Source organism: Echinops telfairi, unplaced genomic scaffold (genome assembly GCF_000313985.2).
Source record: "Echinops telfairi isolate 266 unplaced genomic scaffold, ASM31398v2 ScPeMD7_7400;HRSCAF=8409, whole genome shotgun sequence".
Taxonomy (NCBI): Eukaryota; Metazoa; Chordata; class Mammalia; order Afrosoricida; family Tenrecidae; genus Echinops; species Echinops telfairi.
In genome coordinates this window covers 43,842,231-43,858,546 of record NW_022111300.1, presented here as the reverse complement: position 1 = coordinate 43,858,546, position 16,316 = coordinate 43,842,231, and the positions used below count along the sequence as shown (strand labels likewise).

The following is a 16,316-nucleotide window of genomic DNA, read 5'->3' as shown; positions in this document are numbered from 1 at the left end:
GGGGGGGGTGCCCAGCTTGTGGTGCTGCGCTCCGAGTCTCCTGGCACTGAGGAAGAAGGGGGCCTGAGCTGTTGCTGCTCCTCCAGCGTGGTGCAGCTTCACCTGCTGGCTCCCGCGGGTTAAGCACTGGACTGCTAACTGAAGGCTAGCCCAGCAGCCGCTCCAGGGAAGCTGGGTAAGGTCATCTGCCTCTGAAGACGGACAGACAGGCGAGAGAGCACTTCCACTCTGAGTCAGAATGGACTCGGAGTGTGGATTTGGGTGTAGGACCTCGAAATTCTTAGGTTCTTAGAGTAGAGCAACTGCCTTCTGTCTCCACCATTGAAGGCTACTATGATTGTCCGGTCTCTGGGAGGGCTGCATGGCGCAGTCAGCCACCATTCTTCCTTGTAACTTGACAGGTGAAGATTGATGCGCTAGAAGCACACAGAGGCCGGAGGGTCAAGGTGTTTGGCTGGGTCCACAGGCTGCGGAGGCAAGGTGAGCACTCCGCACTGCTGCTTTTCTCTTCCCTTGTGAGTTCCCCTGACCTTAGGTGAGGAGCCCGGTTGCGCAGTGGTTACACGTTGAACTGCAATCTGCAAGATTCATAGTTCAAGACTACCAGCCACCACTCTGGAGAAAGATGGAGCTTTCTACTCCCCTAAACAGTTACAGTCTTGAAACTCACAGGGGCAGGCAGTTCTACCTGCTCTACAAGGGTCACTGTGAGTTATCATTGATTCTTGGCTGTCTTAGGTGAGGCACCATGATGGCACTGGTGGGTAAATATAGGGCTGCTAACCACCAAATCAGTAGTTTAAATCAAACCCACTGTGGGAGAGAGATGATGCTGCCTGCTCCCATAAAGATTCTTGGAAAAACCCCTATGTAGGGTCAAATGAACTTGATGGCAGTGGGGGTTTGGCCTTATATAAAAATAAAACATTAAGAGCTTTTTTTATATGTTGGCTTTTGAAAAGCTATAGTAGTATATATTCTGAACATATTCTTTGTTTGTGGTATGGCTATTGAAGAATGATTTAAATGCAAGCAACCAGTCATCCAGAGGTGCCCAGAAAAGAGCTGTGAAGCCAAACTTACTGACTGCCAGGCAGAGGCTGTGTTAGAGGAAGCTCAGCCCCAAAGCCTGGCGGTGGTTTTAACTCCTCGTTAGCGTATTTGCATCCCACCCCTCCCTTCTGTAATCCTGACTTTTGCTCTCTCTCTTTCATTCTTTGTGTTTTTGATTGTCATTATCAAATCCCAATTAGAATGAAGGTGATTGAGACAGTGGGTGGATGTGTTGCCCCCTATGTGCCCCTCCCACTCATTTTTTTTAAAAAAGTACTGAGAAAGGGCTGTGTAATTGGCTGAATGTCTGTCTCTCTTTCAGGAAAGAACTTGATGTTTCTGGTGCTGCGGGACGGCTCAGGCTTCCTCCAGTGCATCCTGTCAGACGAGCTGGTAAACAGTCCCGCCCCTTGAAGAGGGCTTCTGGTGGACGCCTTCACTGCGGGGCTGGGGAAGTCTAGGGCTAAAGAACTACGGGATATCCCAACACATTAAAAAAGAAAATGGGGGGGGGGGTTCTTATAATGGTCTGAAGAGACTTGACATGCCTGTCCCCCACCTTCATAATTATCATTCTGAGGCTAGTCCTGGCTCCCCACAGTGCACTGTCTGTCTCGCCTGATCTCTCTGCATTTCTAAGAAAAGATTTACTTTCTTTTTTCCATTTTATTAGGAGCTCTACAGATAACAATTCATAGTTCAATTAGGTCAAGCATGACTGTACAATTGTTGCCGCCATCATTTTCAAAATATTTCTTTTTGCACTCTGCATCAGCTCCCCTTTATCCCCACCCTGTCTCCTGAGAACCCATGTTATTAGATTAAGTATTGTTGTTACTCATCCCCCATAGCTTACACCATCCAGTGTGTGTTCACCTGCCATTCTGTCTGTTCCCCTCGAGTGGGGTTAGATAGTCATCATTGCTGTTACTTTCCCCTTCCCCCCAGAAAGCTGATTGCTAATGTAACTGCACCTGCATTAGACACAGACACGCACACCTTCTGCCAACCCCACAGTGCCTCCGGGCTCGTAGTCAGTCCAGTCCGATTCTCAGGGGACTTCATGCACGTCCTTTGCCAGCTGGTTGGTGTGAATGGGAGTCCAAACCAGTGCCCACGCTGTGCATCGCCAATATGTCTCTGGAATCCTGCTTCTTTTTCCTTCCTTAGGATTTTATTTGTCTTGGGGGGTGGGGGTGGGGGTGGGCGGGGAGGCGAAGAACCTGATCACCTGTCCTGTGAACACTCGTGTTCTTGATTTTGTTGATCACGCCTTGCGGGTCACTTAACACAGTCCTCTGTCTAGCCCCTCTTTCTTAGGATTCTGTTCTGTTTAGCTCTTGTTTGTTTGTGGGGGGACAATGCTTCTGGGGTGTCGATACTCCCAACCCAATCACATTGAGAAACAGCCTTTTCCTGTTTTAATGGGTAGAGGGATCAGTGTTGGCAAGGGTGATTGCTCCAGTACAGAGCTCCCGGCACCTGCCGATGGTCTTAGCAGCTGCTGATGAGTATGCTCTGGGTGGCCGCTCTCTTATTTTTAAAAGACAAGTGAACTGTCCAGATATTTTTGAGCAATGTGGGTTAGGGTCTTTTGTGCCTATACATAGATGGGAAATGCATTTATGTTTACAAGTCTATTTATTGAGAGAAATTTGGCTCCCATAGTAGACTGGTTACTAGCACAACTTGCTGGCTCTCTACTTAACTTCATCAGTATTGGGCCCGACAGCCGGTTCGTAATTCAGCCCTTCGCTTTAAAGGCAGTTACAGTATGTCAGTGTCGATGTGACTGACTGGACTTGTCTTCTGTAGTGTCAGTGCTACAACGGGATGGTCTTATCCACCGAGAGCAGTGTCGCAGTGTATGGAATGCTCAACCTTACCCCAGAGGGCAAGCAGGTGAGTGCTGTTTGTGTCTTCCAACTGTCTGTCAGAGCTTTTTGGGCGTGGCATATGCATTAAAAAAATATGCTATACTTGCTAAGGCTTGTGTGCCTTTTCCGACAAAACGTGCACACCAGCCCCTACACAACTCCTGAGAGAAGAACCCAGGGCTCTCCAGGCAAGCCCCACGGGAGCCACTGAGTGTGGGGTGTGAACACCTTTTCAGCTAGGTGGGTGTGGAAGCAATAGTCCTCTCAAAAATACTTCTGGGAAGAGCGATAATCCAACCCAGACACTTTGACCAGAGTTTGGAAGCTGCTTTTGAATAAAACTCTACATAGAGCTCCCCTGGTAACAGTTGCTTGGCCCGAACCAATTAGGGTTCCTTGTTGGTAGTTCTGTAAGAATGGCTGTGGCAATGCTGTTTGGGAAAGAAATAATGAGTTTTCCCACCAGGGGGAGCCCACAGCATCCTAGTAGTCCACAAGTGATTGTCAAAAGGTCTCCTTCCACTCACGTAAAATGCTCTGTACCAAGAATGAATAGCTGAGGTCAAGTTCACGGGACTTTCCTTGGTAGTAATGTGATTGTGAAGTGGAATGAATTGCTTCCCTAATTTGTGGCTTTTCTTCTGAATCGTTTATAGTAGAAATTATTGGGAACCCTGGTGGTTAGTAGTTACTCTTTGGTCAGGGATCCTCAGGGTTAGCAGTTCAAAACTACCAGCTGTTCCTTGGAGAAGGATGGGGCTTTCTACTCCCATAAACAGTTGTGGGAGTAGAAACTCACAGGGTCACTAGGAGTTGTCCTTGACTCGATGGCAGTGAGTGCAGATTTATTAGGGAGAGAGTTTTGAGTTCTTACCCTGTATGTTGCGAAGAGATACATCTCTTAGTACATCCTTAGCATTTCCCCTTCCCTTCCACTGGGGGGAGGTTTATTTCAGGATCAGACAAAGCCTGAAAAGGTGTGAATCTTTTTAGTAGTTCATTATTTCAGGTTGAAAGGTATCGATTTTCTCACCTGGTATGTGTGTGTGTTCAGTGTTACATGTGTGTCTTGGGAGCCCTGATGGCATAGTGGGTTACAAGTGGGGCTGCCGATTTTGAGGTTAACAGTTCAAAACCACCGGGCACTCCTCAGGGAGAAGATGAGGCTTTCCACTCCTGTAAAGAGTCGCATCTTGGAAACCGAAAGGGACAGTTTTGCCCTGCCCCATAGGGCCACGACGAGTTAGAAATGACTTGATAGTGTGAGTTGGCTCAGGAGAAAGATAGACTTTCTGCTCCATAAAGAGTTACAGTCCGGTCAGCTTTAGCTCTAGCGGTTACTTCACATTTGCTCAACACAAGAGTGACAGTTGTGGAAACCCGCAGGGACAGCTCTCCCCTGCCCTCTGGAATTGCTGTGAGTTGGAATTGACTCAGTGGCAGTGAGTTTTGAGTTTTTGAATGTGCGTCTGAACGAAATGTTAGGTCAAAAAATGATAGAATGACGGGGCTCTTAGAAATAACAGCTTTCAAAAATATGGACACAGGTGGAAATCTTCAGTAGTTATTTTTTTGTTATTCTTCACCCCATCCCCCCCTGCTCTTTCCCCTTTTCAACACCTAGGCTCCAGGGGGCCATGAGCTGAGCTGCGACTTCTGGGAGCTGATTGGCTTGGCCCCTGCGGGAGGGGCGGATAACCTGATCAACGAGGAGTCGGACGTCGACGTCCAGCTGAACAACAGACACATGATGCTGCGCGGAGAGACCATGTCCAGGATCATGAAGGCCCGCTCCATGGTTACCAGGTGCTTCCGAGAGCACTTCTTCGACAGGGGCTACTGCGAGGTGAGCGGGCGGGCTCCGTCTCTTGCAGGTGCAGCGTTGAGAAGACCCTGGCAGCTCTTGGTGGGCATGTGTTCATACCTGCTTCCCTTTGAACAGGTTACACCCCCGACGCTGGTGCAGACGCAGGTGGAAGGGGGCTCCACGCTTTTCAAGCTGGACTACTTTGGAGAAATGGCCTTTCTGACCCAGTCCTCCCAGCTCTACTTGGAGACCTGCCTCCCGGCTCTCGGAGACGTGTTCTGCATCGCACAGTCCTACAGGGCCGAGCAGTCCAGGACCCGGAGGCACCTGGCCGAGTACGGGCTCATTCATTACCCATTTATCCACCCACCCATTCCTGGTCTTTGAGAAAACGTCATTACAGGTAGAATCTGTGTAGTTGAAAGGTCTCCACAGTAAGACTCCTGGGACAAGAAGGCAGTGGGCTACAAGAGTGTGAGTGTGGTTAGAAGTTGTGCCTTGGGGTCCATAGCCGAGCACAGTTGTCTCGGGTTATCTCGAGGCTCTCTGTGCCCATAAGGAGTTCCTTCTCGGGAACCCGCACGGGCTGTTGCTCCCTGTCCCATAGGATTGTGGCGAGTCTACCTCGACTCTGGCAATGAGCTTGGCTTGGGTTTGAGCATTCATGTGTTCAGGAGCAAAGAGGAAGAACGGGGCCTCAGTTGGGCGTTGGTTAGCCGCGATGCAACTTGCCTCTCGAAGGTTCAGGAAGCATTCCTGAGCGGTGTTTTGTCCTCAGGTACACCCACGTGGAAGCCGAGTGCCCGTTCCTGACCTATGAGGAACTTCTGGACCGATTGGAGGACTTGGTGTGCGACGTGGTGGACAGGGTCCTGAAGTCTCCTGTGGCGAGCGTTGTGTTTGACCTCAACCCGGTAGGTGGGTTGCACGGGGCACGATATTTTGAAGAGAAAACTTGGTATTCCTTGTCCCTAGCCTCGTGGGATCTTAGCATAGAGGTGACGAGCAGGGCCTGCGTGGTGTGTGGTCGTCTGGTACCCCACGTCCTTGATAGTCGCGAGAAGCTCGTTCTGCAAACAGTGTGTTCCTGTTAATGGCTTCTCCTCACCTGCTGCTTCTCCTTTCTCTGAAGAACTTCAAGCCCCCCAAGCGGCCCTTTAAGCGGATGAACTATTCCGATGCCATCGTGTGGCTGAAGGAGCACAACATCAAGAAGGAGGACGGCACTTTCTATGAATTTGGAGAAGTATGCCTTCCCGTTGAGTCCCTGTGCACTGCCCGCTCTAACCCCTCCGTGATAGGTGGTCAGTACTCAGGGACGGACAGAGCGCCGCATCTCTCCCTCCTTCCCTCCGTCTCAGGGACCCGTGGGCTCACACAGCCAGGGTGCTGCTGCTCATGAGTAGATCCCTCCTGTGGGAGGCACCGCTTGTCGCCAGACTAGTACTACTGGCTACCTGCTTTTGGGGTCGTCTGAGGGACCTGTGGGTACGTGGGTGTGGATGGAGCGTCAGCTTTTCCCAGGGCCACCCATTGTCGCCGGCCTCTCCTCCCCTTCCCTTCCCAGTGTGGCCTCAGCTGCAGAGCTCTGCCGCGAGTTTTCAAGGTCAGCACGGGTGCTGTGGAAGGTTGTCACCTCTTTGAAATTACACGCAAAGTGTTGGTCTGAGCTCAGGCTTCTTTTGTGCTGTGTACATTACACTTCCATTTCATGACCTCATATCACGGTAGCTAGTGATCAGATTTTGTGCTGGAAGTTTATATGAAGTTAGTGCCTAACACTTGTCGCAGTTGCAGGACTGGGGGGAAAGAAAGTCAGAAGGCCTTGGGTGGGATTAGATCCCGTCTCCTTTCGGACAGTCAGTGGCCCCAGCCTCTGCTTCCTTCACTCTGCCTTGGAGGATGCGCCTACCTGCAAGGCTGCGAGCGTTAGGTGAGCCGAGTCCCCAGCAGGGTCCCTGGCACGGGAAACCTTCATGCGGGCCAGCCTGCACTCACCCCGGTGCCACCCTCTGCCTCTGCCCCAAGGAAATCGGAGGTCTTCAGCCTTCTTTGCAAGGTCTTGCCCCAGTTGAGATCGTGGGCAGCATGTGCAGAAGGTAAAGCAGCAGGTCCCAGCCAAGAGCCCAGAGCCTCCCCTGCTTGGCTCTTGCCCCCTCAGGTCTGGAGCACGGGGCTCTGGGGCACCTGTGCCAGACAATGGCCTCTGAGGCCCAGGGCCCCTCTTACCCCTATCCCTGAGTCCTGTGCACCTCTCCCAAGCAGGGTCTTTTGGGAGAAGAACCAATGAACTCCAGTCCTCGTCTTTGGAAGCGGTCACACTTCCACATGTGACGTTGGTGATTGGTCGTCCTGTAACAGGAAAGAAGGAGAGCAGAAAGACAGTGCTGTTAGCCACAGACTGTTACCCTCAGCACTGCTCTGAGGCAGCATTCCCTGTCACCAGCTTCATTAACAACATAAAGCCACTTCCCCTTCAGGGCTAGAAAAGACTGGCCATAGGAAGAGAGAGCCAAGCAGTGGCCAGGGGTGAGGATAACTGACTGGGTTTCCTTTCTCAAGCAGAGCAGTGCTGAGCAGGTCCTGTTGGGGGAGGGAGGACTGCTTCCAGTCCAGTGTCGGGGGTTGGATGCTTTTTGAGACACATGGTTCCTGTGCGTTCAGTGTGGGCAAGGGGTGGGGGTGTTCTCTGTTGGAGTAAAGAGACGGGGGCCACTCTCGAACAACCCAGCAGCTCGGGTAGTGCTTTCTGGAGCTGTGCATACTCAGGAAGGCCTGTCTGCCCTCAGGATATCCCAGAAGCTCCAGAGAGACTGATGACAGACACCATCAATGAGCCGATCCTGCTGTGCCGCTTTCCCGTGAACATCAAGTCCTTCTACATGCAGCGTTGCCCTGAGGACCCTCGCCTGACCGAATCGGTCTGTCATGCAGAGAGTGTCCCTGGGTTTCCTTCTGAGTGGGTGGGCACTGCCACTGGGAACAAGATAGACTGTGTGACACAGGTTCATGCTACATCGAAAATGACAGTGTTTGCCTGGGTTTTTCCCTCCTCGTGATGTGGCGGGGTGGGAGGGTAGGGGCAAGATCACGTGGTTGGGTGAAATCACAGAAGTTAAGCCCTAGTCGAGTCTAGACAGCTCCCAGTGCTGCTTCCTGTGGCACTAGGCAGCGCCCCTTGCAGGCAGGGCTGGGCTGGAGAGCCTGGGAGTAACTGCAGTTTCTGTCACTCCTCGAAGGTCGACGTGCTGATGCCTAACGTGGGCGAGATTGTGGGGGGCTCCATGCGCATCTGGGACAGTGAGGAGATCCTGGCCGGCTACAAGCGCGAAGGGATTGACCCCACCCCCTACTACTGGTACACAGACCAGGTGACAGCCGTTTGTATTGCTACAGGCGCTTCTTCCCTACAGTCATCCTGTGTGAATCGACCTTCTTTAAAGGAGAGTTCAGGCACCTTGGCATTTGCGAGAGGAGCGGGCCTTGGTGGCTATGGAACCAGCCTCCCGCCCCTCCACAGGAGGCAGACCAGGGACCCCGCAGGCCCAGCTTACCCTGTCCTGTAGGGTCACCATGAGTCTGGGGCAGTGAGGGTTTTGAGTTTAGCACTTAATAGGATGTCCCCAGTTGGAGGGCCATAACCACATTCCCAGGAATGCTGGGCCTGCCCGACTCTAATGTTAGCCCCACTGAGAACGTGTCGAACCGGGGCTGCTGGGTTTCAGACTAATATGCCACCTCCTGTCGTTGGCTCTTGTTACGGAGTGCAGTGGTTCCTTTTCTACTGAGACCCAGTTTAAGAATTTGAGACCTTCTCTCCTGGGTGGTACATGGGTCAGGGTTTCTTTCTCACTGTTGGTCCATGAAGGGTTAGGGTGGATTCAGGGTGGACTTGTTTAATCAGGGTGAGCTGATCCCTTCCACAGGAGAAAATGTTAAACTCAAATTTACCCCTCTTCCTTTTAAACAGAGGAAGTATGGCACGTGTCCGCACGGAGGGTATGGCTTGGGCTTGGAACGATTCTTAACTTGGATTCTGAATCGGTACCACATCCGAGATGTGTGCTTATACCCTCGATTCGTCCAGCGCTGCAAGCCGTAACCAGTTCCTTCCGAAGCCTGAGAGGAGAAGACGGCTACGAAGGAGCAAGACGGTCTCTTTTAAAAAAGAAAGGCAAAATCTCCTTTTTCCATTCATTGGCGTGTCAGCTCTATTTCCTCCTTAAAGCCAAAATCTTCCTTTTTTGATTCGTTGGCGTCTCAGCTCTATTTCCTTCTTAAGTCGATGGCTGCTACAATCAAAAAGTCAGTGCGATTCACTTGCCTGGATACCAAGTGACATTTCTCTTGTCATGTTCAGAAAACTAACACCTCCCCCCAGAGAGCATTTAGATGGGATAATGGCCTGTAACTGTCATGAGAAGGCCTGTCGCAGTATGTTGGTGCCCAGTTGTCCATCGTCCATTCAGAGCCGTGCCTGCCAGTTAAAAAGTATGCTCTGAGAAAAAGCAGTGACGTGGGTTTCTGTCCTGTCCTTGTACTCTCTCGAGTGAAAACCAGCCTCATGGGGGGAAGCTGGCAGTTTGGTCCAGGGGGTTGTCGGTTTCCAAGCAGGGTCTAATTCAGCAGTGGACACAGGGATCAAATGCCAATAGTCGATTGCATCCGTCAGGAATCTTGGTGAATGTGTCAGGCCGCTACTAATTGTGAAGCATATAGATTGATAGGGTGAATTTGTAAAGGCGGAAATGTTTTGAAGAATGTGCCATGAGATCAGTTTTGGTGAAGTAAGTAATGGAATAAGGTCATATATATATGAGTATATGTTCTCTTGTATATTTTCTGATAGTTATAATGACCAACAGACAGCGTCCAAGCCGGAGAGGCAGCTGGCCTCCTGGTGGTTCAAAGTATAAGAGCTTGAATAGAACCCTCGCGGGAATTGTCTTCGCGGCCCTGCCCTCTCACAAATAGCAGGTTTAGGGAATGGCTTCCTTTCAGATGTAAGGTTACCTGCTCCTCAAATATGCTTATCATGTACTCCTACTAGACTGTTGCCAGCAGTCAGTAAATGGACACCCAGAATTAACACTTTGCTGGATAATTTTTCTTTTTCATAACGTGCACATCCATGTAATCAGAGTTAAACTTGCTGAGTAGTGCTAAAATTATATAATGGCAATGAAATGGAATCCTTGTCCCATGTTTTTTCTTGTCATTTTTACGTTCTTCGTAGCCGCATTAGATTGTGGCGTGAAGCGTGCGCGTGGTTCATGCAGTGGAAACAAGGGGTGTGGGGTCTGTCAGGCTGCTCTGTGATTGTGCCTAAGCTCGCATTGGAGGCCAGTGATGAGAACTTAAGTCAGGGGCTGGACACAATCGGCTTGAATCTTAATTGGACCTGGAGTTTTAAAACACCCAATGAGAGCCCCGGGAAGAAGAGAATTGATCAGTGTCGCGGTGGGGAGGATGTAGACCTGCCATATGGTGCTCGTGCCTCTTATCCAGAGTCCTTTACCCTATTTCTAGATAAATCAAAGGAGCGAGTCATTTTATTGAGTCTTTCAAATCTCCATGTATACATGACTCCCTAAAATAGGAGAGCTCTACCCATTTGTTGTTGCTACAAGGTGAAGCATACATGGATCAAGCCAAACTGCAACAAGAAAGCAAGCAGTTGAACAACAGGTTTATGCTGCTTAATGTCTGTTCAGACAGCATCAGACAAGACATGTCCGTGGTCTCATGAGGGCTGTTTCTCCCCTCGGCAGCTGGAATGAACCCGGGGCATGCAGAGCTGGGTGGGTGGACAGGAGCCCTTCACTCTGGCCCCTTAGCCAGGCCTGTGTCCCCTTGCCCTGCCTCCTTCCGGATGGTTCTGGATGAATGTCCTGCAGTGGAGGATCTGGCCACAGGTGCAGGTGAAAGCCTCTCCGAGGGCCTTCACAGGGGCTGGAAGTGGAGGGGCCTCAGCAGGCCTGAGCACACGTGGACATCTTGCCCATGGACACACAGATGCCAGGTGATGCTCCGTAGGGTCAGCTTGGGCTCTCAGCTGTGGGCACCAGTGCTTCAGGCTGACGCTCTTGCCACATGCCTCAGAGGGTGCCTCTACACTATGAGGACTGCCTTGCTGGTCCCCAACAGCCCAAGGGGGAGGGGCCAACAGTGCTCATCCTCGGGGGGTGGGGGGGTGCTGTGCCCATGCTGAAGGACATGGCAGGAGAGAGCCACGGACTTCAGACATGTGATTCAGATGTGCAGACACCATATAATAGGGGGCTCCCGGAATGTCCAATTCACGTGACATCCTGTCTCAGAGGGTCTGGTGGATGGTGAAGGGACACATGCTTGGACATAAACCTCACACCTGGATCAGTACATGGCATCGTACGTTTTCAAGGGTTACATCTTGCGTGGATTTACAATCAATGCTCGTGGAAGCAGCAGTCGAGATCAAATGCATTGTGTTATGTGAATCTGCTGTACAAGACTCCTTAGTGTTGAAAAGCAAGGGCTTACTGAGGACGAAGGTGCGCCTGACCTGAGCCATGCCATTTTCAGAGGCGTCCTGTGCATGTGGATGTGGGACATTGAATAAGGGGGCTCTAAGAACAACATGGGCAGTCATCTGCATCTCAAACCAGCCCTCCTGCTCACGTGCTTCTCGGCACCACCAAGGCTGGAGAGCAAGGAGCTCTTTGGTCCCCACTCCCTGCTCCATTTCTCCACTGCTCCTTTCTCTTCCTCTTGTCACGCCCCCATGCCTGTTATTGTGGGCAGGAGCAGGGAGAGCTCCTGCCCTCTGCACTGTAGCTCACACACCACTCACTAAATTGCTTTCCTCAAAGCACAGCCGTGAACAACTGCCTGGTCTCAATGACTGTCATCAATGAGCCCCATCAGCCTGCAAAGTCCCCAGGCCTTAGGACATTCAAGTTCCTCCACCAACCAGGCTCCCAGCTCTCGGCGCTTCACGTGTGCTGAAGGGTGGCCAACGGCAGTGGGTCTTTAGGTTTACCGGTCTAGCTCTGTGCCTGCCCACATTCAGGACGCTCCAGCCCGACTGTCAGTTCTAATACCCCCTCCATGAAAAGACATCCCTTCATCCTCCTTTTAATCACCTCTTGCCCCATAATTACACAGCTTTATGTAGCTGGCTAAATGTAATATCCTGGCCCTGCCCCCGACCCAAACCCAGCTGAGTGACAGGAAATCTAGGCCTCAGGATGTTGGGGTGGGGCGGTGGAGTGGAGAGCTCAAGGATAGATCTGTGCTCCTGGGCAAGAGAGGTAGGAGGGAAATCTGAAACCAGATAAAGATGATTAACATTTGTATAAGTTTATTGAAGTACAACATTTCGGCCTAAGAATGTAGCTCCTAAAACAATGATAATCTATCTGAAAGACCATGCATTTTCACAAAATGATCTATGGGACCATCTGTAAAGTGCCCATGTGGGGACAGGGTGAAGGGACCTGGGACCAGGTCACTGAAGTAAGTGGTTCTTCTATCAAAAGATGCAGAAAGTTAGCATCTTGCTCATCTGGACTTGCCATCCAGAGAAGCATCCAACCCCCAGGCAATGTTTGCTTTGGAGAGACTTTCTGTTAGCAGCTGAACCAACAGGGATGCCTGCCGCCTTCCACGTGCTCCAGCACCCGTGGGCCCTCTGCACCCCTCAGACCTTGGTCAGTGTGCCTTCTGGCCAGAGGCTAAGTCTGACTGCTTTCCTTCCTGAGCCTTGGCTGTCTGGATACTATGCCCTGTGCATAAATCTTGCCGACTTCCTGTCTTGCCTGCTAAGCTGGGGGTAGAGACTGGTCAGCCCCGTGTGGCCTCTCAGGAACACTTGTTTGAAAACACGAATAAGCTGCTTGGGAGAAAGACCTGTTGTCCATTTACTGTGTCTGGCCCTCTTCAAAGTGACCGTTCAGAAGACGTACGGATGGACTCAGACGCCTGTCACCTGTCCTCTCGGTGGTGGAGCAGGACGAGTCAAAGGGTGTGTCGTGCTGGTGGGAACAACCGACCCAGTTTCTCCTAGCAATCATTCCAGTTCATCCCTTCTGACACATGGCCACTGAAAAACCCCGCCACCCCTGCTCTACTCTCCCTGATGGAGTCAGAGTTGCGTAATCTACATTTGCTTTGTGTAGCTCCACGGTGCCAATCATGGCAAATAATGAAGCAGGAGATCCCCCGGCCTCCCTCCTTTCCTGGGCACTGAGCTGAAACCAACAAGTTCATTTTATTTAGAACCGCAGCCTGGACTCGGGGAATGTGTCCGTGACCGGTGAGCTTTCTGGCCGCTAATTAAGTTACCTAGACAAGCCCTCTCTTCCTTGCCCGAGAGCTGCTGCTTCTCTGTGCCCCTCCAAACAGGTGCCTGGAGGCTACTGTTTGCCCCAGGAATCGGCTGAAAAGACTTCAGCCAGAAAAGAAGAGAGGCGTCTGTATAAATCTCATCTCCAAAAACACGGCCTTCAAGTCAGTCCATTCTGACTCACAGCCTGATAGGACCGAGAACAAGCGCCCCTGGGGGTTCCCCAGGCTGCACATTTTTACAGAAGCAAGAAGCCTCATCTTTCCCCTGAGGACCGGCTGGTGGTTTCCAACTGTCGACTTTGTGGTCAGCAGCCACCCTAGAGCGTTTTGGATTTTCTTGGTAGGTCTGTGTGCCGTTGCTGTCCTTCAGGTGCCTTGGAGTCTATCCAACTGACAGTGACCCCCTGGGACAGGGCAGAACTGCCCCAGAGGATTTTTCTAGGCTGTGCTCTTTCCAGAGCAATCTGGGTGGTGAAGTGCTCGGCGTCAGGGGTCCAAACCCACCTGCAGCTCTGGGAGAGACAGATGTGGCAGGAGGTTTCTATAAAGATTCCAGCCTTGGCAACTGTCCTACAGGGTTCTGAATCAGAATCGACTTGACAGTGAGCGGTTTGTGTTACGGGGTTTCTTTCTCCCTGTTTTGCAGTGTTTTCAGGGAAGACCACCAGGTCTTTCTCCCAAGGAGCCCTGGGTGGTTTCCAACCACCAACCTTTTGCTTAGCAGCCAAGTGCCTCACCATTGTGCCCCCCGAGTGCCTTAGCCTCTAGTTGTTAGGTGCCGTTGAGTCGGTTCTCGTTCATAGCGACCCTGTACAACAGAATGAAACACCTCCCAGTCCTGCGCCGTCCTCACAATGGCTCTTAGGTCTGAGCCCATTGCTGCAGCCACGGTGTCCGTCCATCGTGTCAAGGGCCTTCCTCTTTTTCACTGACCCTCTCTTTTACCAAGCGTGATGTCTCTCCTGCTAACACGCCCAAAGTACATGAGACAAAGTCTCCCCGTCCTGGTCTCCAAGGAGCATCCTGACTGTACTAGGACAAATTTATGTATTCTTTCCACAGTCTGAGAAAGTCCACTTTCAATATTCCTTGCCAGCATCGTCATTCGAATGCATCCATTCTTCAGGCTTCCTTACTCCACTTTCACATGCATATAAAGCCATTGAAAGTGCCTTAACTGGGGGGGGGCCTTAGTCCTCAAAGGACCAGCCTTGCTTTTCAAACTCTAAAGAGGTCTTGTGCAGTGGATTTACATATGCAATGTGTTGCTTGATCTCTTGACTGCTGCTTCCACGAGCATTATTGTGGATCCAAGCAAGATGAAATCTTGGGCAACTTCAGTCTTTTCTCCGCCTATCACGATGTTATCCACTGGCCCATTTGTGTGAGTTTTGGTCTTGTGTACATTGAGTTGTAATCCATACTTGGCAAGCTGCAGTTCTTCATCAGCAAGTGTCTCAAGTCCTCCTCACTTTGAGCAACAAGGTTGTGTCATCTGCACATCGCAGGTACCGCAGCCTCTGGTGGTGGTTGTTAGGGTAATAAGCCTTCCTCCAATCCATATGGCACGTTCTTCATATAGTCCAGCTTCTCTAATTATTTGCTCAGGATACAGATTGGATTCGTGAGAAGCTACAACGCTGATGCACACCTTTCCTGATTTTAAACCATATGGTCTCCCCTGGCTCTGTTAGCACAACTTCTCTGGCTAGATGCATAGATTTTACATGAGCACGATGCAGTGTTCTGGAATTCTCGTTTTTCTCCAGTCTGTCCATAGTTTATTGTGGTTCACACAGTCAAATGCCTTTGCATAGCCAATGGGACACAAGTAAACATCTCTCTGGTTTTCTCTGCTTTCAGCCAATATTCATCTGGTTGGTGTCAGCAATGATAGCCTCTGTTCCATGTCCTCTTTTGAATCCGGCCTGAGTTTCTGGCAGCTCCCTGTCAATCGATGTACTGCTGCAACCATTGTTGGATAATCTTTAGCACAATTTTCTTTGCATATGCTATTAATGATATTGTTCTATAATTTCTGCATTCTGGTGGGCCACCTCTCTTTAGTATGGGTACAAATATGGATCTCTTCCGGTCAGTGGGCCAAGTAGCTGTCTTCCCAATTTCTGGGCATAGATGAGTGATTCCAGTGCTTCATCAGCTTGTGAAAACATTTCGGCTGGTAATCTAGAGCCTTGTTTTGGCGAATGCTTTCAGTGCAGCTTGAACTTCTTCCTTCAGCACCATTGGCTCTTGCTCATATGCTACCTCTTGAAGTGGTGGAATGTCAACTAGTTTTCTTTTTTAGTAAGGTGAACTCTGTATTCTTTCCATCTCTTTTTAATTCTTCCTGCATCGTTCCATATTTTGCCCATCGAAACTTTCAGTATTGCAACTCGAGGCTTGAATTTTTTTCTTGAATTCTTTCAATTTCAGATTTGCTGAGCAAGTTCTTCCTTTTCGATTTCCTAACTCTCTAGTTAGAAGTCACAATTTCTGGGTAGAGGGTTGTGCTTTCCGTCCATTTTAACAAGGACCCACAAAAAGCACATTTCCTCTGTTTCATAAGAAGAAATTTTACCCAGTTAATGGGCTAGTTATGTTTGATCTATGGAAAAACTAAGCTGTAGATTACCATGTTTTTAGTTATTACCTGGGTCTTAATCAGGTTTTCTACACGAGGAATTTAGAATGATTTTTTAAAAATAAGTATAAATGAGAATACAAAATGTGGGTAATTTGAGGGAAATGGGACTATTTCCATTTTTAAAGCATCGCCATATTGATGTGTTTAATAAAGGATGTTTTGCTAAATTTTTTCCTTCTTCCTGGTCAGATCCCTGGTTCGATTCAAATTTAACTCATCATGACTGCTGATTTTGTCCCGTCACATCTTGTCACTAATCGTGAGCATTTTCCTGGGAGTGGTCAGCAGGCCCTGTTATCGTCCCTTGGCAGCAGGGCCACAGACAAGGGCTGTGACTTATCCAGGGCTTCCCTGAGGCGGCCGAGAGGAGGGACTCCTCACCTATTCTTATCTGTCTTGTGTAAACTTCCAGCACACTTCAAAGGATGGGGCCTTGTTCTTGAGTTTCATTAGACAGGAGTGGCTCAGGCCTTAGGTAGAGAAGTGTACTATGAGAAAAATCGCCTCTTTCAAGGGCAATGGAAAACAAGTTCTGGGCTGGAGAGTAGGGAATTTCCCAAAAGGTACAGGAAGACAGTTTAATGTTTGGAGCCAATTTTACTCT

General features: G+C 50.1%; 1 protein-coding gene across 1 annotated transcript in view; it reads left to right on the top strand.

The window, feature by feature from the left end:
• Nucleotides 1-9,929, top strand: part of NARS1 (asparaginyl-tRNA synthetase 1) — a 15,905-nt gene extending 5,976 nt beyond the window's left edge. The window contains exons 7-16 of the mRNA XM_004703010.4: nucleotides 402-480; nucleotides 1,376-1,446; nucleotides 2,869-2,955; nucleotides 4,555-4,776; nucleotides 4,873-5,072; nucleotides 5,516-5,651; nucleotides 5,870-5,983; nucleotides 7,527-7,658; nucleotides 7,977-8,108; nucleotides 8,708-9,929. Of these exons, the coding sequence (XP_004703067.2) occupies nucleotides 402-480; nucleotides 1,376-1,446; nucleotides 2,869-2,955; nucleotides 4,555-4,776; nucleotides 4,873-5,072; nucleotides 5,516-5,651; nucleotides 5,870-5,983; nucleotides 7,527-7,658; nucleotides 7,977-8,108; nucleotides 8,708-8,839 (1,305 nt within the window). The 3' untranslated portion in view covers nucleotides 8,840-9,929. The remainder of the gene's footprint in view (nucleotides 1-401; nucleotides 481-1,375; nucleotides 1,447-2,868; nucleotides 2,956-4,554; nucleotides 4,777-4,872; nucleotides 5,073-5,515; nucleotides 5,652-5,869; nucleotides 5,984-7,526; nucleotides 7,659-7,976; nucleotides 8,109-8,707) is intronic.
• Nucleotides 9,930-16,316: the final 6,387 nt, after the last annotated feature.